Raw genomic sequence first — 21,554 nt, forward strand, 5'->3', positions numbered from 1 at the left:
TGCATCTTGCTTGCTTACAACATGATAATATTCCTCACTGACTTTTGGAACATGGTCTAGGATATGTTCAGCCCATTGTCTATCTTTTGTGTTTTCTCCTATTATTTTATGCTGTTCCCGAAGGTTGCAATCCACATGGGTCCTCACTGTGGTGAGCACTCCACAGGCACACACAGTGCGCCACAGCAATTACCAGGTGCAGCATTCAGGAGTAAGAAGTGGTAGTGCCGGTGTAAGTAAAAACACATCAGACACTCATACAGTCAAGCTATTTTCACAGTTATATGTTCCCCTTTATTTCTAGAGTTTCTTGAAACACATACAAGATCTTTCCTTGCTTACTCAGCAACACTCAGTCATCAGTTGGCTCATTTCTGCTTACCTTTATCATAGCAGAAGATGCATCCCTTATATTGCTAAGATTGGCAACATGCAGTGGTGATGATCATTAACACTGTGGAATATAGCAGTAGTATATCTGGATATGTATTTAATACAGAGAATAAACAAATACCACAAAGCAGTGCAGCACTAGCCAATGATGATCATGGGTTCCCATCTTGTCCCACACCAGCTTTGAGCAGCTCTGCATTAACATCGCCAATGAGCACCTTCAGCAGTTCTTCGTGCACCATGTCTTCAAGCTGGAGCAAGAGGAATACCTTGCGGAGCACATTGCCTGGAATAACATTGACTTCACTGATAACCGCCAGGCTCTGGAAGTCATCGCGCTCAAGCCTATGAATATCATCTCCCTCATTGATGAAGAGAGCAAGTTCCCAAAGGTAAATTTCTGGTTTCACTTGTAATGCCTGGCTTTGCACAGAGCTTACAGATAACGCTTGGTTCTACACAGAGAAAAGTGCAAAAGTGGGTTTTGGATACATTACGAGAGGCAATGTCTTCTCCCCATAGATGTTTCTATTAAATTAGCTTACTATACAAATGCTTCATTCTCTGCTGGAATGTGCTCTTCCTGGTACCTTGCTGTTGAAGCTCTTACAGCTGTTCCAGACAGAGAAGGAAGGAGTCTGGATCATTTTATAAGGGCTTCTTAGGAAATCTTTGAATTTGTATATTGTTTGAGTATTGTTCTGCTGTTGGTCTGGGCTGCAGCCTGCTCTTTATTCTCCTGGATGACAGACCTAGTTGAGCAATGTCACCATTGTGAGGAACTGTAGGGGAACTACAGGCTTGTCAGTCTGACCTTGGTGCTGGGGAAGGTTATGGAGCAGATCACCTTGAGTGCCATCATGTGGCATGTACAGGACAACCAGGTGATCAGGCCCAGTCAGCATGGGTTTATGAAGGTTTTCTGTTTAATATCTTTGTCAATGATCTGGACAAGGGGATCAAGTGCACCCTTAGTAAGTTTGCAGGGGACATCAAGTTGGGCAGGAGCATTGATTTTCTTGAGGGTAGGCAGGCTCTACAGAGGGATCTGGACAGGCTGGATCGATGGGCTGAGGCCAGCTGTATGAGGGTCAACGAGGCTCAGTGCCAGGTCCTGCACTTGGGTCACAACAACCCCACACAGCACTCCAGGTTTGGGGAAGAGTGGCTGGAAAGCTGCCTGGCAGAAAAGGACCTGGGGGTGTTGGTCAACAGCCAGCTGAGTATGAACCAGCAGTGTGCCCAGGTGGCCAAGAAAGGCCAATGGCATCCTGGCTTGTATCAGAAATAGCATGGCCAGCAGAGGCAGGGAAGTGATCATCCCCCTGTACTTGGCATTGGTGAGGCTGCACCTCAAATACTGTGTTCACTTTTGGGCCCCTCACTACAGGAAAGACATTGAGGTGCTGGACCGTGTCCAGAGAAGGGCAACAGAGCTGGTGAAGGGTCTAGAGCACAGGTCTTATGAGCAGCGGCTGAGGCAACTGGGGTTGTTTAGTCTGGAGAAAAGGAGGCTGAGGGGAGACCTTATCGCTCCCTACAACTGCCTGAAAGGAGGTTGTAGTGAAGTGGGTGTCAGTCTCTTCTCCCAAGTAACAAGCGACAGGACAAGAGGAAATGGCCTCAAGTTGGGCCAGGGGAGGTTTAGATTGGATATTAGGAAAAAATTCTTCACCAGAAGGGTTGTCAAGCATTGAACAGGCTGCCACGGGAAGTGGTGGAGTCACCATCCCTGGAGGTATTTAAGAGACGTGTAGATGTGGTGCTTAGGGACATGGTTTAGTGGTGGACTTGGCAGTGCTAGGTTAAAGGTTGGACTCGAAGATCTTAAAAGTCTTTTCTAACCTAAACTATTCTATGATTCTATGAAATGTTATTCTGTGAAGGCCAGGCGTCTCAAACAGGAGAGCAGAGATGAAAGTAGCATCTGATCTCAGACATCCCTGCAGAGCATTTTCATAGTCTCCAGAGCATGGTGAGGCTAAGCAGGACTGATGGTCCAGGAATCAGATGGTTAACGTGGCCTTGTCCAGAAAAGCAAGCCCCTGCCTCAGCTCATTTGTAGTCCTCAAGTAACAAGAGGATCATGTACAGGCAGACAGCTTTCCCCTTTCTTCCCTAAGAAGAGGGTGGTCCTGCAGTCAGGAGAAGAAAGCATCTCTTCTATGGTTACCAGAGCACATGAGTTCTCAGATAGCACAGCACTCACTATCCCCTAGGATGGGCCAGTGAGCAGAGCTAGCCTCACGTGCACCACAAGGGGATGAGATTGTGATGGCATCCCTTGAAGAGAAGCACCCAGATGACTGCCTTGCCTGTGGAAGTCATGATCTGGGCATGCTGACTGTTATCTGCTCAGGGCTGACTTCTTCCAGGGATCTCTGAGTCTTGCACCAGTTGGGGAGTGAAAGAATAACTGTGCCTGCCTGGGAGAAGGAGCATGCACCCCTTAGAGCATGACTAGTTAGGATGGCATAGGAAGGGGGGTGAGGGGTTGAGGGTGGGGTCTGCTTGTGAGGTCCAAACATTTGGGAAATTCTCAGTGCACCTGGTGATGTTAGTAATATTATGGGGGCTTGTGTACAGCCCTAAAATACCAGGCCTTATGCTCTTGTGGTGTATTCTGTCCTGATGCTTGAGGGATAAACACTTGTGCAACTACATTCCTCCAGATCTACTACATAAATAAGAGGCAGAATTTGAGATTTTGTTATCTTTGAGCACCACTTCTATTTGTTTGCTGAGCATAGGCCAGTGCTGGGGGAATCTGCTTAACTGTCCTTTTTTGCCCATATTTGTTTCTAGGGCACAGATGCCACCATGCTCGTCAAAATCAATTCCCTCCATGGCAAAAGTAAAGTCTACATCCCACCTAAGAGCGTCCATGACACCAAGTTTGGCATCAACCACTTTGCTGGGGTTGTCTTCTATGAATCAAAAGGTGAGCCTATCTCTGCTGGATATGGAGGGTGAAAAGAAGGGCATGACGTGCCCTGGATGTGTGGCACTCCAGGGTTGTGTTAATCTGAAGTCAGATCAGGTCAGGAGGATTACTCTAAACTAATCTACAAGTTACTGTAAATGAAGTGGATTTTAGCTAGGCGGAGTAGCACTAGAGCCAGCAGGCTGCAGAGGTGACAATCTGATTTTGTTTCTATCCTATAGATTTCCTGGAGAAAAATCGGGACACACTGAGTGCTAATGTAATGCAAGCGGTTCATTCCTCCAAAAACAAATTCCTGAGAGAGATTTTCCAGGTAGAAACGACCCCATCTAGTCTGGGACGTGGGACCATCCGACATCTTGGAGCTGACCAAGCCTACAAGGTTGGCTTACTGGCACTGAGTTGCAGAAACAACTCATTTATCCTCTCCCTCCATAAGGCTCTGGCTGTTCTTGAGCTCCTCTTTCTTTTGCACTGTCTCTGCAAATCTCTATCCCTTTCATTCAACTCATTTCTGCAAAGGAGTCTGCAGGAAAAGTTGGGTCTGACATTCATGCTATAAACAAGTGTAATGTCAGCCCTGTCTCCCAGGACTGCATCCCTGGACACCTGTGTAGCCATGCCTGCAGGCTATCACAGAAGCATGAGTTGTGCTACCTCCCCACATGCTGTCATCAACTGGGTGGGTTTGCTCTTCCTGGGCATTCATACTGCATCCATGTTGCCAGGATGGGTGTAAATTAGTAGGAGAAAACTGTAGTTCAAAAGGTTCCTTGGAACAGAACAACACACAAAACAAAGACCCCTCTGCAAAGCCAGTACTTGTCCAGAAGCCAGCAGCTAAACTGCTGCCATACTGCACATGTAGCCAGTCTGCTGGGACCGTAACACCAAGGGGTCTGACTGGGCAACTGGCAGGTGGATCCTGGCCTTTTCATTCTTGCAGAGGGCTGACAGGTTAGCACAAAAGTGCAAGTAGGTGTGCTGCCACAGAAAGATACTGTCTCCTGCTCCCAGTGACACCTGTAGACACAGTCTTATTGCCCTACGTATTGCTGCAACTTTGTGACAAAGTTCATGATGGCTAATTATCACAGAATCATCTGTGCCTAGGGGTGTAGGGAGCCTTGTCCTCTGCCTAGTGAAAATGAGGTTGTAAAGTGCAGTGGACTAGAAGCAGTTCAGAGTTCAAGTTCTCTGCCCTGCTGCAATTTTCACATTCCTTGATTTCTGAGCATTTAACTATGCAGTGTCATCATTCTGTGAGGGTACTTTTGCTTTTAATGTTTGTATCTTTGAGTTTTCCTGTCAGGGTACTGAACAAACAGTCAGCTTGCTATCCTACCTGTTATCTCTCTGTTCTCCTGGCATTGTTTTCTGATGCTGTCCTTTCTTCCTCAGTCTTTATCCCAATGTGGCTTTCTGCTGTCCAGAACATCTGGCCATGCACAGGTAAACATCCTGGGGGAGAAGAATATCAGGAGTGGTACAAGCAGCAGCAGACAACTGGCTTAGCATCTCTTAAATGCTATGAATACCTCATACTAAGTATCAGATCTATCTACATTGCTCTAATGCTCTAATGGTTTTTGCCTCTATATAAAGGTTGTGTTATTGAAAAAAACTCTCCTTACATTTAGAAAGTACAGCAGCATGTCAAGAAAGGAGATACTAAATGTGGGCTACTGCCCATTTCAAAATGCACAGAAGTTAGCTGAAATACCCCTATTAATTTCAAATGCATTGGGCCACCGTTGGGAAGCCTAAGAAGTAGGCTACAGAAAAGAATAGTGAATGAAGTGCCAGAAAAACCTTTGCTGTCCTGAGGTCTCAGAATTGCTCTCCTGACACGCCAGGGGAGAAAAGTCACCATGACTTCAACAACAAATTCAACTTTAACAATGTTATATATGTGCGATCATCAGGGCACGGGCTTCAGACTTGTGTGGCCATCCCACTGATTTACTGATACAGCAGAAATGCCTCTAAGATCTGCGAGTGCAAATTGCTTTTAACTTTTTTACAGCTTAAACATGTATATACTGTTATCATATCTACTTCAAACAGATGCTCGCTAGCCCCAAAATGCATGAGAGCTGCTATGAGACATTCCCAGGAACTGTTTTCCAAAGGCATGAGTGTTTGGTCGCTGGAGGGCAGCATTGCCCTGTAGTTAAAGCAGAAGGTGGCTACTTGAGTGTTAAAAAGGGCACTTTAAACGTAAGAACCAGCGGAAGGAGGTACCGTAAAGACCATGGAGGTGAGGGGAGGACTTTAAATTATTTACTTGGAAAAAACCCACCCAAAATCCCACAACCCACCAAAACTCCCAAAACAAACAAACTAGCTGTATTGTGCTGCAATGATTAGCTCCATGTCTGTATGTGAAAGGCCAGTGGAGTCCTTTTTTTACTTGGAATCTGCACTGTTGTCACCTTAATTTAATGTGCCCTTAAAACCTACCAGGAGGTAGAAGCTTAGGCCTATTGTGATGATCTGTGTGAAAAAGACATAGGTGGAACTCTGCTTTCAGAGAAGCTGGGGAGATCAGGAGCTAACTGCAGCCAAGTGCAATACCTCTGGGGTTACTCTATTGCAACTGGGAGCAAAATTCAGCCCAGGAGTGGTGAGACACAAAGTACTTTATATGCAGCCATAAATGGAGTAGCTCTTACCTTATCTTCCAGTAAAATTTGCCTTTTCACTGCTTACTGTAGTATTAATGAGAAAGACAATCCGTCATTCTAATCACTATGGAATGAGCTGTTCTGGATCTTTAGCATTCCCAGTTAGCTATGAGATGGCAGCAAAATATCTGGCTGGATGTTATTATTGCTTTAGGATTGGCTATTTTTCACCAAGCTTTCAGGTACACATCCATGAATAATAGCTTGGCACCCAGGCCCTACGCTAAATGCAGCCTTGGCTGGAAGAGCCAGACCTATGCGGGATCATGTGGGTGGAATTGCTTCTACCACAGCCACCCCCACTGCTGAAACTTCATATCCAAGTAGGGCAAGTAGCTCAGTGGGGTTTCTTTGCAAGAATAAACCCAAATTAATAAGATACAGGTGGCTGATTTATCTCCCATGTAAGTAAATAATTTTTTTCCTGGCAGTTGTGTGATAGTGTTACATTGTACAAAAATACAAAGATGTATTAATTGGCCCTCTGACAGTGAATGATGTAGCAGTCAGCATGTGCTTACCCTTCCCAGGGCTTGGATACCACCAAACGGCTCTCTACTCTGGGAGGACAGTTCAAGCAATCCCTGGAAAAACTAATGAAAATCCTTGAGCAGTGCCAGCCATACTTCATCCGCTGCATCAAGCCAAATGACTACAAGAAACCGCTGGTAATGTCTTAACAATATGAGGTCTTACCTTCAGTAAACTTTTTAATGAGAAAAAGCTGTCAGTTGCTATGTAGAATTTTATATCTGTACTTCAGGCAAGAAGAGCTGGAGTACAGGCTATTATTGTAATAAAAAGATAGGTAGGATAGAGCATTGTTAATTTACAAAAACATCTCTTAAAAGCATCATGGAGTAATAGATGGCAAAAAAGCACAGAGGTGTATTCCTGAGAGGAGTTGTAAAAGCCTTTCCTGTAAAGATAAAGACAAAACTGGAGAGTTTCTAGCCCCTCAACAAGGGAACAAATGAAAAACATTAGGATCCAACAATGATCATACTAATGAAATAGTGAGAGAGAGAGTAGGAGAGCTGTTGGTGTTTGAGAGAGGGGTGATGTGGCTTGATTTGACACTACAGGAGAAGAGGAGTGAGTTTGTCATTAAGACGCTTGGCTGGAACTTGGGAGATCATGACCCAGTTCTACACTAAAACCTTGTATGGTGTTGGTCAAGTGAATTAATAATTTTTTTAAAGTACTGCATGTGACTTAGTGAGCCTAATTTTAATCTGCATTACAAGAAACTAGCAGCATGTTTGCTGTGCTTTGCATAGGTATGCCCAAAGGGCCTAAGTGGCTACTGCAGTTGTTCACACCTGCCAAATGATATGAACAATTTATTATTAATCTGAAATTGCAGTTCTAGAATTGAAAGTGTTGCTAAAGCCAGACTGAAGTTAATGGACTGTTTCCACTGCTGATAAACACAAATTTGAAGATCCTTTGGGGTGACTTGTTTATGCCTGTAATTAATTAATCCAGTGCACTAAAGAAATAAGAAGTGCAATTTAAAAAAGCATAGTAGGCCATTTTGCAGGCACTCTGAGGTTGGAGGTTAATAGATATGTTCTGAGGAGTGCTGCATGTGTACCTTCTTTCAGTGCTAAGTCTCCTCCTTGTCTGCTTGTCCTTTCAGTTGTTTGATCGGGAGCTGTGTATCAAACAGCTGCGATATTCAGGGATGATGGAGACCATTCAGATCAGGAAAGCTGGTTACCCAATTCGCTACAGCTTTGAGGAGTTCTTTGAGAGATACAGAGTTCTCTTGCCGTGGTCTCTTCAAGAACAGGTTTGTACGCAAAAACTTGGTTTAAGGCTAATCTAACTTTTCCTTCTGGGGCTTTAGTCTTTCCCACAGTAGAAAGTTCTTGGATTATTGCTGGCATAGCTGAGAGAGCTGTCATCACAGGAACTGTCATCACAGTAACTGTAGCTGAATACTTAAGTACTCACTTCGACCTCAGCTGAAATGGTAGAGGTGCTTTTAGGTCCAGCTATCCTTGACCTGCTCCACAGACATCCCAGGCAGGGTGACATCTCCACTGCCCTCAGATGTTTCTTTTCCATAATCACACACTTCTGAGGTCTCTAACATCCTCCTCACACTTGAACTCTGGAACGTTTGGCCATGCAGTCCTGTTCCTCCTTTTCTTGACCATTTGAGCGGAACCACTTTCATTCATTATACCGTCAGCCCAGAGGTCTGTAAGACCTCATCTGTTTCTGTTCTTTGCCCTTTGAAATGCAGGGCAATAGATCCTTACATAGTACAGCTGCTGTTTCACAACCAAGCCCTAACATGATGATGCTTTTGCACATCAGCTGAAGAATGATGCTCGACAGAGCTGTATCTGGATCTCCGAAGCAGTGCTTGGCAAGGATGAAAGCTGGCAAGCTGGAAAGACCAAGATTTTCCTTAAAGTAAGTAAAAAGGACAGTTTATTGTTTCTTCTCCTGAAAAAACGGGTGCTTCACAGTATAGCTTGATCTGCTTGTACAAGAGTGGTGACCTAGAAGGACTGGGTTCTCTTACAAACTCTCTCTTGAATCTGAGGCTGGATCTTTGTTCCTGAAGGCCAAGTAATTTAATGGACACAGCTTGGTGTGGGAGATGCTGATCCTGTTCCTGTGCTCCAGTGTTGCAGTTGAAACAGCACAGTGCAGTGTATTAGTCTCTGCTCAAGCCTTGAGCATAGAAAAGAACTGGATACCAGCACACCATTGCAGGGGACCTCCTTGCCTGTAGCATACCCCTAGGTAAAAACAGTCTTACTGCAGGCAGATTCTCTGTTTGTTTATGGCTATTGCCAGACATGGTGTGGTCAGGTGGTGTGCTCTCTTCCTACTGCAGTTCCATAAATGCATTTTAATCACAGCTTGCATAACATCATGCTGATTTTGGGCCTTTTTCAGACCATGTGTCCAGTTTTCAGAAGTCGTGGGGGTGTCTGCTCAGCTGGCATATCCATACTTTCTTTTAATAGGATCATCATGATACAGTATTGGAGCTGCAACGCCAAAATATACTCACAGATAAGGTTCTTCTTATCCAGAAGGTGATGAGAGGATTGAAAGACAGGTGAGTGATCTTACAGAAGGGAATTTGCTTTCATTTGAAGCAGTAATCTTTGTGGTGCAGTTTAACACATTCTGTAAAGCATTTTTGAGTATGAAATGTATCAGTCCATATCTTCCACTAGCCCTAAATTCAGTGCTTCTCATGTAACTGTGCACAGTGCATCTATGCAGATTTTGCACAAAGATTTGTTCTGGCTCAGTTTCTTTATTTTCATTATGCTTTTCAAAATGCAGGGCTGTGGCACATGCAGCTTGTATGAAGAGGAAGGGCTGGAAGGAGGATTTGCACTTAGTATTTCTAGTAAACAGTAGGCATCTGGAGCTCAGGAAATCCCCATGGAATCTGTGTCCTTCCCAGAGCTACAAGAACTCTTATTTAGGATGCTTCTTTGATACAAGACATAGAAAAGAATCAGATAGAAACCAACTAGTCCTTCTCTTTGGCAAAGATGCACAATTCTTGCCCTGTGTCTGGTTTAGTTTGAAGTATCTTTGGAAGTGAACTTTAGTCACTGTTAAGTAAATGTTTGTCCTCATTAAATGCTTTACATCGTGATTTGTACTTATTAATCTTGTATCCCCCAACCAGAACCATGGCAGAGGACTGAATCTTGGTTTGGTTTAGATATATTCCTGACAGTAGAGAAGCAAGGACTAAAAACATATGCCCCCAAACTTCCCCCTGTTTGTCAAACTCTGCCTGCTATCTAGCAGAGTATCACCTCCCTCTAAAAGCCTCACCTCACTTTTATTTTTAAACCATCAGAGCTATGTGCCACTTCTGACAGCCACAGTGTGACAGCTTTTACCGTGGGAAGTTCATCTTGCTCAGATGGGCTCCTAGTCCTGGCAGTGAGGACAGTGGGGAGTAAGTTGTCATCGGATGGGGGAGTTATCCAGGCTTGATGCGAGGTCTTTTTCAGTTCTTACAGAGCTCTCCTACCACAGCAATGAATTTGGTCTGCGGTTGCAATGAGTATTTTTTCAGCATTAAGGGCAAAGTCAGCTCAGATGTATCAAGGTGGATTAGTAATACTTCTATCTCATCCTTTCTACTAGCAAATGAATAGCAAAGCAAATAGGAAAACACTTTGTGAGCTCAACTGATTCATGGTGCTGCTTCACTTGCAGAATGAGCTGAGCCTAGGTGAAATCTCCTAAGGCCTTCATTTACAGAGAAGGTCAGGCAAAACAGCCTATTCTGCCATTTCCATCAGCATGGAGAACATGTAAGCAGACAAAATGTTTGAGTGAGGATAATTTTGAAGCATGTTGTACAAAAGTAACCGATCATACTGACCTTTCTGCTGCAACATAATACTTTTCTTGGGCTACTCAGAAGCAGGAAGAACAACCCTTGCTGACCTTCAAACTTGCCCTGGCAAAACGTCCACTAATCATGGAGCCATTTAGGTTGGAAAGGCCTTTAAGATCACTGAGTCCAACCATAAACCTAACACTGCCAAGTCCACCACTGAACCGTGTAATTGAGCTAGTTCGTTTAACAACAGCTTTCCTGCCTCCAGTGTTCCTAGACAGCAGACAAGTCTGAGATCAGACTATAGACATCCCATAAAAGGAAAAAAAAATGCCACCTTACTCTTTACTATTAGCATAAGAAGAAGCAGAAATAACCTAATGTTACCTCACTTGTCTGTCTGCTTAGAAAGCGGTTTCTGAAACAGAGGAAGTCTGCTGTAGCCATTCAGTCAGCCTGGCGAGGCTACTGCTGCCGGAAGGATTTCCGAATGGTAAGATGCAGGTGTATATACAAATATATATATATTTATGTATATATATACTTTTTGTGTATGTGTTTATATACTATGTCCTGCCGGACCGAGTGGAGTATTAGGAATGAAGATATTCACAACTGAAAGGAGGAGGGGCAAGATGGCAGGATGTAAAGAAGAGTGTAAAGTCCAAGGAGGGCTCTGGGACCTCTCAGGGCTTGCTGAATCTGTGATGTTTCTACTTTCTGGTGAAATAATAACCCAACTAACCTCTGGCAGGCCTGGCTCCGGTGACCTGACATATGAGTGATCCCACACTTATAGTCAGGAGTCCAAGGCTAGCATTTGTGCATCACCACCATGCTGTGAGCAAAGTGTCTTCCACAACTGTTATAGGAAAACTGGTAATCTGTAAAAAATTATCAGAAAAAACATTATATCAATCTCACATTAGTAAAAAGACTGGCTGATCTTCTATAGATGGTGGGTTTTCTGGGTAAGGACAGCTACACTGTATCGGGAGCACTCACATATTGTGTATTCGTGTGGCAAGGATTATTATTAATATATCCCATACGTCCCATTCATGAGGGGCAGGAAGGGAAACTGCCAGTTTCGGCCAGAAACATTTTCTATTCTGCATCAGTGATGCAATTCCTGTCTGAAGAGCCAGGCTGTTGTCCCGCACTCTGCCCAATCCTCCTCTGCTGCTTGTCTTGGGATTGTCACGCCCATCTCTCCAAGCACATGCTTTTTTTTATCATTCACTTGGCTTCATTTCTGCTTTCTTCCTTCCCTTGTCATAATCCCAGGCTACCATTGTCACTTTCTGGAGCCACTCCCTAGAACAGGTCCCCAAAAGAACTCTATATAATCTAGTTTTAAAAGCCTATTACTAGCAGAAAATAAAGCATGAAGGTCAGTATCACATTAGCCCCTTCCAGTGTCTTTATCCAGTTACCAAATTTTTTTTCCTCTACTCATCCCAACTTACTCCCAGTCTCAATGGTTTTGAACCATAACCACTTCTTTTTTCTCCACCTCCTACAGGTAATGCTGGGTTTTGGGCGCCTGCAGGCCCTCTACCGGAGCCGGCAGCTTGCTAAACAATATGAAGCAACCAGGGCTCATATCATTAGGCTTCAAGCCATGTGCCGCGGTTATCTAATGCGTCAAAAGATAGCAGAGCAGAAGAAAGCTGTACGCATTATACAGGCATATGCAAGGGGCATGTTTGCTCGCCGAATCTACCAGAGGATGAAGAGGGAGGTATGGTCACAGATATCTTGTGAAGGTGATGTTTCTATGAAGTTCTGATTTAATGACCAGCAAGTGTTGCCATAGCATAGCACTGGATGTGGATATTTAGTTTGGGATATTTTATTCTGAGCTCGTCATGCATGAAAGCAGAGTTTTAAGCTGACCGATTTTGTTTATGTTTGTTTTCTGTGTTCATTATCATGGATCAAAACTTCACTGACAGAGCTGAAATGTTTTTGACAAAAGGGAGGAGAAAAGATAAGATGCACCTGCATATCAGTCACTCCTGCAAGGGAAGATCCATTTCTCCAGCAAGGCCTGATAATGTCACTTAGAGATCCATTCAAAAGGGAATCCTAATGCAGTGTGTCTTGGTATGCGCTGCCAGAGAAAATCCTGTACTTACTGCCTTGGTGGTCCATAGCACATGGGAGGCCTTTCTGTGACTTCCTTTCTGTATTAATGCTGTACAAACAGGACAAAGCCAGTGTGCAGATTTCTGCCTGTGGCCTGTTCCCTAAAAGGCCAAATTGAGAACTGAGTCCTTGTTGGGATAAAGTCCTGGTGTGGACATGTTGTTAATAACAGAACAGAGCCATCTCAGCAGTTGTGGAAACAGTCACAGAATGGTCCTGTTGTCCACAAAACAAGTGCAAACTGGAATCCAGGAATATCTGCTTAGAAGAAGAGAAACATCTCATCCAAGTCCTTGGACCAGTGAAAACAAGGGAAGAAGCTATCAGATTAGAAAAGGTAGATATGTTGGCGGAGGAACACTGAATGCTATGTTCCTTGGCTGACAAGAGACCTTGACCAGCTCACATCTGCAGACTTGCTCAAAGATCTCAGCACTGCTATATTTTAATAAAAAGCAGACATAGTTGTAAACCAATTTGTAATGATGCTTTAGAAATGGCACAAGGCAAACACATGCACATTTCTGTTTGCAGTATGAGCTGGCACTTTAGCCAAACATGCACAATGCTATTACAGCTCCCTGACACAAAACATTTTTAAATAATATGGGGTTTTCTACTGTTAGGAATTCTGTGGTTTTCCTGTATTGTCTCTTGTTGATAAAGTTCTTGAAAAATGGCACATCATTACCAATAGGCCAACAGTCTATAAGGACAGCTGTAAGAGAAGGCCTTTTGCTGCTGTGCTAGGTCTTTGTGACTGCTTAGCACAAGCAACAGTTGACTTCACATTCCAACACTGCACTAGTCATAGGGACCTCACTGTTATAACACCTTTGTAATAGTGTTTCATCCTAGCACTCATTCATTCTAGCAGAGTGATGTTCCAGTCATGCCTAACTAGCTTCTATGTTTAAAGGAACACCTGACTGCTCTGGAGAGAGAGGAGCCAGAAGCAAGTCACAGGAGGAATGCTCTTGCCAATAAACCAACAAATCATGATGTTATCAGTGACCAAGAAATGGTGGACAAAATTTTTGGGTTTTTACCTTCTATGATCGGAGGCCAAGAAGGACAGGCTCCTCTGGGTTTTGAGGTACAGAGCTGCAGATTGATAATGGATCATGTTCATCCTTTGTCTAAGTCCATTGACTGTTGGAATTCCATCAGTGGTCAATTCTGTTTAATGAACTTCTATACAGTGAAAGAATCACCCAAATTAATCATGCAGACAGTCTCTTCGGGATCTACTTTCAGAGATCAGTTCCCAAAAGTTTTTGGTCACGTGCAGTTTGGGGACTATGTGTCTTTAAAAGCTACTGCACATTTGTTTCTTTAGCCCAGCAACCCCTCCCTAAATAGTGCCATTCTCTGCATTTTGGCACCAACCACATGTTCTGCTGACAGTGCTCTCAGTGATTTTTCTGGCTGAAACAAGCTGGAAGTTTATGACCCAAGTTATCCCATATTCTTAAAAGCAAAATTTGAGATATACTAGTCCTGACAGCTGTGGAGGATGGAATCAGGTAGGGAGGGGTAGGCAGAGTAGAATGGTCTGGGTTAGTGCAGGATGTGAGCAATGAGTTAACACCTGGATTTTCCATCAGCAATGTTCTTGCTGAAGACCAAAACAGGAAAGGACAAGCTCTGCATCCCAGTGATCTGTTGGTAGCAGCTGAAAATGGCTTTGGGGTTAGCTGGGTAGCCAAATTCTGGGGGACCTATGTCTGAGAAAAAAAAAAAAAAAAAAAAAAAAAAGAAAGTAAATTAAGAGTATCAGAGTATAGGGAAAGAAAATATGCTTCTTCATCATGTTTTGCACAGGACTTGGAAACGAAATGTAACAAGCTGGACGAGGTTGACCTGGACATGGTTCCCATGAGTGTGGAACTAGAAGAAGAAGCAGATGGCTTGGAAGAGTACACCTTCCCAAAGTTTGCAGCTACTTATTTCCAGGGGTCTTCTACACATACACATATCCGAAGACAGCTGCGGCACCCACTACTCTACCATGATGACAAGGACAATGTCCTGGTAGCTTGCTCCTTTTTGTTGTTGAACCTGCTCTCTCCACAGCCCTGGCTTCTACAGCTCCCCTCATCCTTGGGTCCCCCTGCCTCTGGCACAGCACTGGGAACCACAGATTTTAGAGCCAAGCATATAGTCCTAAGCACTTGTGTGAAAGTAGTAGTTCCCATCAGCATTTTTTGGCACTTTGCAGGCAGGCACTTCAAACAGGTACCTGCCTGACACAAGGTCTCTGGTCACCTTTAGTCTGCCTAAAGAGGGAACTCTGAAGTTTTGACTTCTCCAGATACTCTTTGGGGGCAAAAATGGAGTGAAGAGAAGAAGCATCAGAGCTCACCCATCTCTCTCCTCTTGTTAGGGTTGCTGGTCTGTAAGTTAGGACAGAAGGGGGAGGCCCAGAGGCTTCCAATTTTCCTGTTGAACCATGGGGGGACTGAGGAGGGGAGTTCTTCTTGATGCTAGGCAGCCTTGCAGAATGGAGGATCCCATACTGCAAAAACTTTGGTATTACTTGGCTTTCCAGTTCTGGGCATGCGGGCTCCTGGAAGAGTTCACTCCACTGCTTATCTCTGCAGGTGGGTAAATGCAGAGTGCAGTTCAGCCAAGGTTTCTCCACCTCACTCCAGCTACATCACACCTGCAAGGTGCCAGTAAAGGGAATGGTGAGGGCTCAGCAATCACAGAGCAAATTTGACATTCCCACTACAGCTGCACCCTTCTCCTTTAGCATGAAAGTGTGAATGTTGCTTTCATGTTGTTTGACGTGAAAGTAAACTCCTGGTGTAAATGGTGGGAAGAGATGGGAATTTTAACAACTTGGGCTGGGTAAAGGAAGAAAATGCTCTTATCTAAACAGGCAGAAATGGTATGAGGTCATTGGTTCTCTTGGCAGTGTCTGACTGTGCTTTCTGCCACTACAGGCTTCTCTAGTTGTGTGGGTTATCATCCTGAGGTTCATGGGGGACCTGCCAGAGCCAGCAATGTTTGCCAAGAATGCCACCACCAAGAGCATCTCCGTGATGACACAGATATATGACACACTTGGCAGGAAAAACCAGGTCCAGTTCAGGAATGACAGCCCAAATATGGTGAGAGGAGCAGGCTATGTTTGTATTTTCATTTGCTTTGCTTGGTTTCTGTGCTGTTCTACCAAGAGTGAGAATCATTTCATGCTACTGTACTTGAAATGCCAGAAGTGCAAAAGTGCCCCTGTCAGTCCTGGAAGGACACTGCAGCTCCTTCTGGCAGGAGGGAGCAAACAAAAACATCTCCATTTGAGCATCTTTCCTTCCTTAATGAATCATTCTTGCTGTGCATTAAACTAATTTCCTATAATGGTACTGTATGTTGTAGAGAGACAGCAGGAAGGATAACAAAATTTCGAAGGGGATCTCTTCCCTGAAGCTGAAACGGTCATCCAAGTTGACAGGGAAGGTAAGAGGTGGAAATAAATTGCTTCCCATAAGTCTTCTTGCCTGGAACCCTGTCGTCACCTTCTGACAGATGTTATGTGACAGCAACCTCCCAGATGGGAACTTGTTCCCCTGCCAAGCCAGTGCAGCCCTGTATATGGGATACCTGGTGCACTGTTCTTCTTTTGAAACTATCCCCATGTGCACTGCTGTCATTCATTCTCTGGCAGATTAACTCCATCCCTCCCTGCTGGAGAGTGACCCCTGCACAGAGGCAACAATTTATTATTGAGAATTTCTGGTATGACAGAACAGTTTGCCCAAAGCCCTGAGCAGACTGAGAACCACCATGTGCTTAGGGCTGTACAGGACGGTACAAGAAAGTTCTCCTAGCCAGTAATAGCACCATAACACTGCATTTTATGAGGTAGCTTGAGAATGAAGGGGAGAAATATGGCCTGTTCCTAACTGCTCCTGCCAGAAATATTGGGAAGGAATGTCTCTCATTTCTGGGAGAGCTGCCTAGTAAGAGGGAAGGTTTCTAGAGCACTCTGGGGTTCTTCTTGGTTTCTTTCAGGTGACCCACCAGCTGAGAAGTGGAGAAGAGGCTTTCCAAGAGGACAGCTCGATCTCTGAGAGACCTATGTCCAACCTGGAAAAACTGCACTTCATTATTGGCAATGCAATTCTGCGTCCTGCCATCAGGTAGGAAATTTGTACCTCCTTTCTAGGACCAGGCACGGATTTAATCAAGGAAATCCAGCATCCCCTTTCCACAGTTCCAGGGCATTTTCCAAATCCTGGAAGTGTCTCACATTTACCTATGGGGATTTCTGACTGAAAGCCCAAGCTAGTCACATAGGAATGAGACTGTAGGCCACACAACTCTTTGGAGAATGCTTGACCTTTATCAGAGGGGACAGAGAATGACTCCCTTACTGCCTTTTCTGGTATCTTCATGTTGTGGTTTAGGTCAGCTGCCTCCATGTATGGCTTTCTGAATACCCCACAGATACGCAGTGGGGCAGAGCTCAGGGCTGTAACACAGTAACACTTGAAGGTGGAACACAGCCCTAGTATGAGGGAGAAGAAACACTCAGAAGAATAAGAAATATGGAGTTAATGTACACTAGGTGTATGAGAGGTGTGCATAACCTCAGTTTCCCAACAGCCTGTTGTTGAGCCCTCAGGCAATGTCCCCAAGTCAGAGACAGTTTAAGGTCTGGTTTGCTGACTGTATCAGCCACTAGAAGAAATCCTGCTCACAAGCGGTGTGAGGGTGGACCTTAGGCGAAGTATGGTGTGAGGATAAGAGGTGGTTCTGACCTGACCCTGTGAATTCCCTCCTCCATTTTAGCCCATTTTAGCTTATGCAACACTTCTCTGTAACAAAGCCCATAGGCACAGGCCCTGCCTTGACCTCAGTCATGGGCCACATTCCTCTCTACATAGGTGCTTTGTTTTAGTCAAGATGCTCCCCGAAGCAGATCCTCAGCTGGCAAAAATTGCCTTCAATCAGTGTATCGTAACAGCCACAGGCTAAGTATCTACTCCCTCAGTCTGTATTTCATCGTATGTCCTATCCGGGAACAAAAACCTCACCTACTTTGTGTCCTCCCACATCAGACTTGCCAAATGTGTGTTCCAAGAGTCCAGAAAATTTAAGATTATTTTTAAATTGCAGTTTTGTTTGTATACAGAATTTTGCATCTGTTTCCCGTATGTCCTCACTGCAAGCAACTTGCATTTTCAGAAGCTCATTCTGAAGCACCCTTTCCTCCATTCCTGTCCAAGGACTCACTCCAAGTTTACTAAAAATATAAAATTAAGCAGGGTGTCCTCCTGTCTTTATCCCCAAATCCACATATAAGCAGACAGACAAGAGCCATGAGATACAAACCACATACTGTAGAGGGCTTAGACCAAGTTTCACATGTGGAGGGACAGCAATGCCATTTCACAGCTGGATGACCCAGCAGTTGTTATCCCTGCACAGTCCCCTGCTTGTCACAGGAGGTAATCCAGCATGAGAATTGCACTTGAACTACTCGAGTGACGAGGGCTGGCAAAGGGCACTAAGTATACCTTGAGTCTTTCCCTGCCAAAGCCAATGACTCAGTTATTTCCTATGGTACATTACAATTGGTATCCTAGCTAATGGGTTAAACCTAGTTCAGATCTACATCATGCTGCAATCATGCCAAGCTTGCAGTGGAACCATAGCCAAAGACAGGTCAGACAGTGAATTATTATCTGTTGCTTTCACATGTTTTATTACAGAGATGAGATTTATTGCCAGATTTGCAAACAACTCACTGAAAACAGCAACAGGAGTAGCTATGCTCGAGGCTGGATCCTTCTGTCACTTTGCCTTGGTTGCTTTCCTCCTTCAGACACATTTGTGAAGGTACGCTGCTAACTTTTCCTACAGAAGCTTAAATGCCTTAGCTGATCTTGTTTCTTGGGTATTTTGATGTTTTGAAACAGACAGCCACATAAACTGTTTGGCTGCCATAGCATCTGGTGCTGTGGTTTCAGCAGAAACTGTCTCATCTCATATGCTTATCTGGGAATTTAAAGAAATGATTGCTGTACTCACATTTAATTCTTTTTCATTACACGTCATACAAGTTGGATTCTGTTGTTGATCGCAGCCCTCATTTTAGATCTGTAATCTGCAAAGAATCTGGCAAATTTTAACCTCTCCAGTTCTGCCTTTCCAACATTTAAAAGGTGTCTCCAGTTACAATCCTAGTGATTAAATATACTCAAGACACCAGTATAAAATCACCCCCATATTTTACCAGTTCTTACCTTACATCTCCAAGCCCTACAAAATCCAACAGAGATTTGGGCTTTTTCATCATTCATTAATTTTGAAATTTAAATGGATGATAAATCCACTTCACCAGAGGAAAAAAAACCCCAACAACCGGTGACTCCAACTTGACGTCAGCCTTCCTCCTAGATCTTAGAGGCAAACAGAATCCATAGATATTCCTGAATCTTCAGCCTTGCTTTATTGACATCCTAGCTGAAATGATTACTCTAATCATAAATGCTGCTAAATGGACACTACTTGGAACAAACAAGACACAAGCCATACACATGTTTTGACACCAGTCTTCATCCAAAGACTGTGAACCGTGCAGAATTTGTGAAAGACGTGACTATACCCTATCTCTAGGAATATTCTTAATCATTAAAATACCCAGGTGACTGACCCATGCTTGCACTAAATATAGGTATGTAAATACAAGTCCATGCTTACACCATGTCATCCAGATACCAGAGCCATACAAACTCCAAAAGCTCAGTTTATCCAACCCTTCTCTTCCAATGTCCAGTCTTAATCATGGACTTCCACTATTGATATTGCCAGAGAACTTAGTAAAACTACAAATAACCATCATCATCAATCCTAACCTGCAATTAGCCCTCTTCCCAGCACTTTTGTTTATACAGAATGTCACAAGACTTCAGGCTCTTCAATTGGAAACACTAACCCTTGCTCTAACCTAGTCATAAGAATAAAGTCTCCACTGTCTGATATTTATCGTGTAGTTAAAGATGGTGAATAGACTGACACAAGTCTTCCTCTTTAGACTAAAAGCTCTGCAGAGTGAGGGAAAACTTGGTGTCTCAAACACTAATTCCAACCCTAACCTTTAATACTTTCTGGTGAACTGTAAGCTGACTGGTCACTGTAGTCTAGTATATCAGCTGCAGAAGGTTTCTAATGTTTTACGAGGATTAGTATATCCTAACTCTGTCTTATGCTCTATGCATATAGTACCTGTTGAATTTCATCCACCATGGGCCCACAGGCTATGCACCATATTGTGCTGAACGTCTGAGACGTACCTATGTCAATGGAGCACGGACTGAACCTCCAAGCTGGCTGGAACTTCAGGTAGCAACTCCCTTTTTGCTTAATTATATTGATCTGTGTCATTTTATACTGGATTGCGTTTACTAGCCTGTGCTAACAGATCTTCCTAAGTCCAGTCATGGAAATCAATTGCACAAGGGGATTAAAGCCAGCTGCCTTGGTCTGGGCAGCTTCTTAGATATACCTCTTCTGGCCATTCAGTTAACCTAAATCCAGTGGAGGATGTAATTTAAAAGCTGCAACACTTGATTTGCAGGGAGATAACCTCCATCCATTCAGGAGCCACAGGCCAGAACCACCTCTGGGGGAAGCTCTTACCATCATTTGTGGAAAGCACTGAGTAGGGCTTATGCTTTTTAAAATGGAGGGACGAAGTGTGTATGATAGGACTATATTGCCTTCCCTCTTCCTTTTAATGTCACCCTAGTAATTAGAAGTCGCACACACACGCACACATGGGCGCACACCCCCTTCAAGTGAAGACCTCAGTTCAATTCCTCCCTAAATCTGAGAGACCCTGTTGCCTAACACACATCTCCCTGGGCAAAGTACTTGCTGCAGGCCGCCTCTCCACTGATGTATGTAAGGCTGTACCCAAAAGTCATCAGGCCAAATAAGGCTCACGAAAAGTCTGTCAGTCCACACTGTTATGTGATAATCAGTTCCCCTGAGTTGTGGGGAGCAGAGAACTTGGGTCCAGTGCTGCTCCAGGTTTGTAATTTATATTTAAGACTCACCATGCGTTGAAGAAACTGTGTGGGTGTTGGAGATTCACTTAAAGATTGTTGACTAGGGTGTACAGTGTGTGGAGCTCTTAAATCTAAATGCTGTCTTCATTCTTCACAGAAACGTAAGGTTTGCCCATAATTTGTTTCTCTCATTTAACTCTGACTTACAGGCAACAAAGCAGAAGAAACCCATTATGTTTAATGTCACCCTGATGAATGGCCAAAGCATCACTGTCCCTGCAGACTCTGCTTCCATTGCCAAAGAGATCTGTCAGTTCATAGCAGATAAAACCAAACTGAAGGATGTGTTTGGTTTTTCACTCTACATTGCTGTGTTTGATAAGGTAAAGTGTAGAAAAATAGAATGAAAGCTCCCTTCTCTTTCTGTGGAGTTGATGCTGTCCACCCAGCCTCACTGAGGACTCCCTCTGACTCCTGGCACCCCGTCCCAGTCCTATGCTCAAACCAAATCAGTTCTGAATCCCAGCTGAATCTCAGGACCTGATAATCCTATTCTACCTTTCTGTTGGCTAGCCTCTTAGCAATTCCTGCTGCAGGCCTGTAAGGTTTCCTTTGCCAGGTCACATAATTGACTAGTGTCCCTGCTCCCATGCATGGGCAGTGCAGCGCTGTGGTCTCCCACCATGTTCTGAGATCCCACTTGCTCATCATGCATGCAGCACTGCAAAACTGCTGGAGCAGGGTGAAACTAGCAGGTCTCACATGCTAGGAATCTGTGCTCAAAGACACATTTCCCACCTACATTGCTGCATGTTACTTTCTTGTTCTGTGTTACAGTGCTGCTGATGCAGCCCCTGTCATGTGGCATTGAAAGCCAAGGTCCCTGTCAGGGCTGCTGCTGTTAGCTCACATGGTGGCATTTTAGCCTCTCCTTCCCTTTGTGGTTTTTTTTTACAGTAATACTGTACAGTAATACTGTACAGACATACACAGCAGGATGCTCGGTTAGGCATCAA

At 44.1% G+C, this 21,554-nt stretch overlaps 1 protein-coding gene across 4 annotated transcripts in view; it reads left to right on the forward strand.

Annotated features, from left to right (window-relative positions):
• MYO7B (myosin VIIB) overlaps positions 1-21,554 on the forward strand; it is a 58,435-nt gene that overhangs the window by 16,256 nt on the left and 20,625 nt on the right. For all 4 annotated transcript variants that reach the window (XM_049801902.1, XM_049801901.1, XM_049801903.1 and 1 more), the window contains 18 exons: positions 575-785; positions 3,199-3,334; positions 3,559-3,719; positions 4,739-4,789; positions 6,555-6,692; positions 7,667-7,819; positions 8,353-8,451; positions 9,015-9,109; positions 10,775-10,859; positions 11,892-12,110; positions 13,437-13,613; positions 14,342-14,551; positions 15,466-15,633; positions 15,899-15,979; positions 16,535-16,662; positions 18,238-18,364; positions 19,751-19,870; positions 20,748-20,921. In XM_049801902.1, coding sequence (XP_049657859.1) covers positions 575-785; positions 3,199-3,334; positions 3,559-3,719; positions 4,739-4,789; positions 6,555-6,692; positions 7,667-7,819; positions 8,353-8,451; positions 9,015-9,109; positions 10,775-10,859; positions 11,892-12,110; positions 13,437-13,613; positions 14,342-14,551; positions 15,466-15,633; positions 15,899-15,979; positions 16,535-16,662; positions 18,238-18,364; positions 19,751-19,870; positions 20,748-20,921 — 2,533 coding nt within the window. The remainder of the gene's footprint in view (positions 1-574; positions 786-3,198; positions 3,335-3,558; positions 3,720-4,738; positions 4,790-6,554; positions 6,693-7,666; positions 7,820-8,352; positions 8,452-9,014; positions 9,110-10,774; positions 10,860-11,891; positions 12,111-13,436; positions 13,614-14,341; positions 14,552-15,465; positions 15,634-15,898; positions 15,980-16,534; positions 16,663-18,237; positions 18,365-19,750; positions 19,871-20,747; positions 20,922-21,554) is intronic.

Source organism: Accipiter gentilis, chromosome 6, assembly GCF_929443795.1.
Source record: "Accipiter gentilis chromosome 6, bAccGen1.1, whole genome shotgun sequence".
Lineage (NCBI taxonomy): Eukaryota > Metazoa > Chordata > Aves > Accipitriformes > Accipitridae > Astur > Astur gentilis.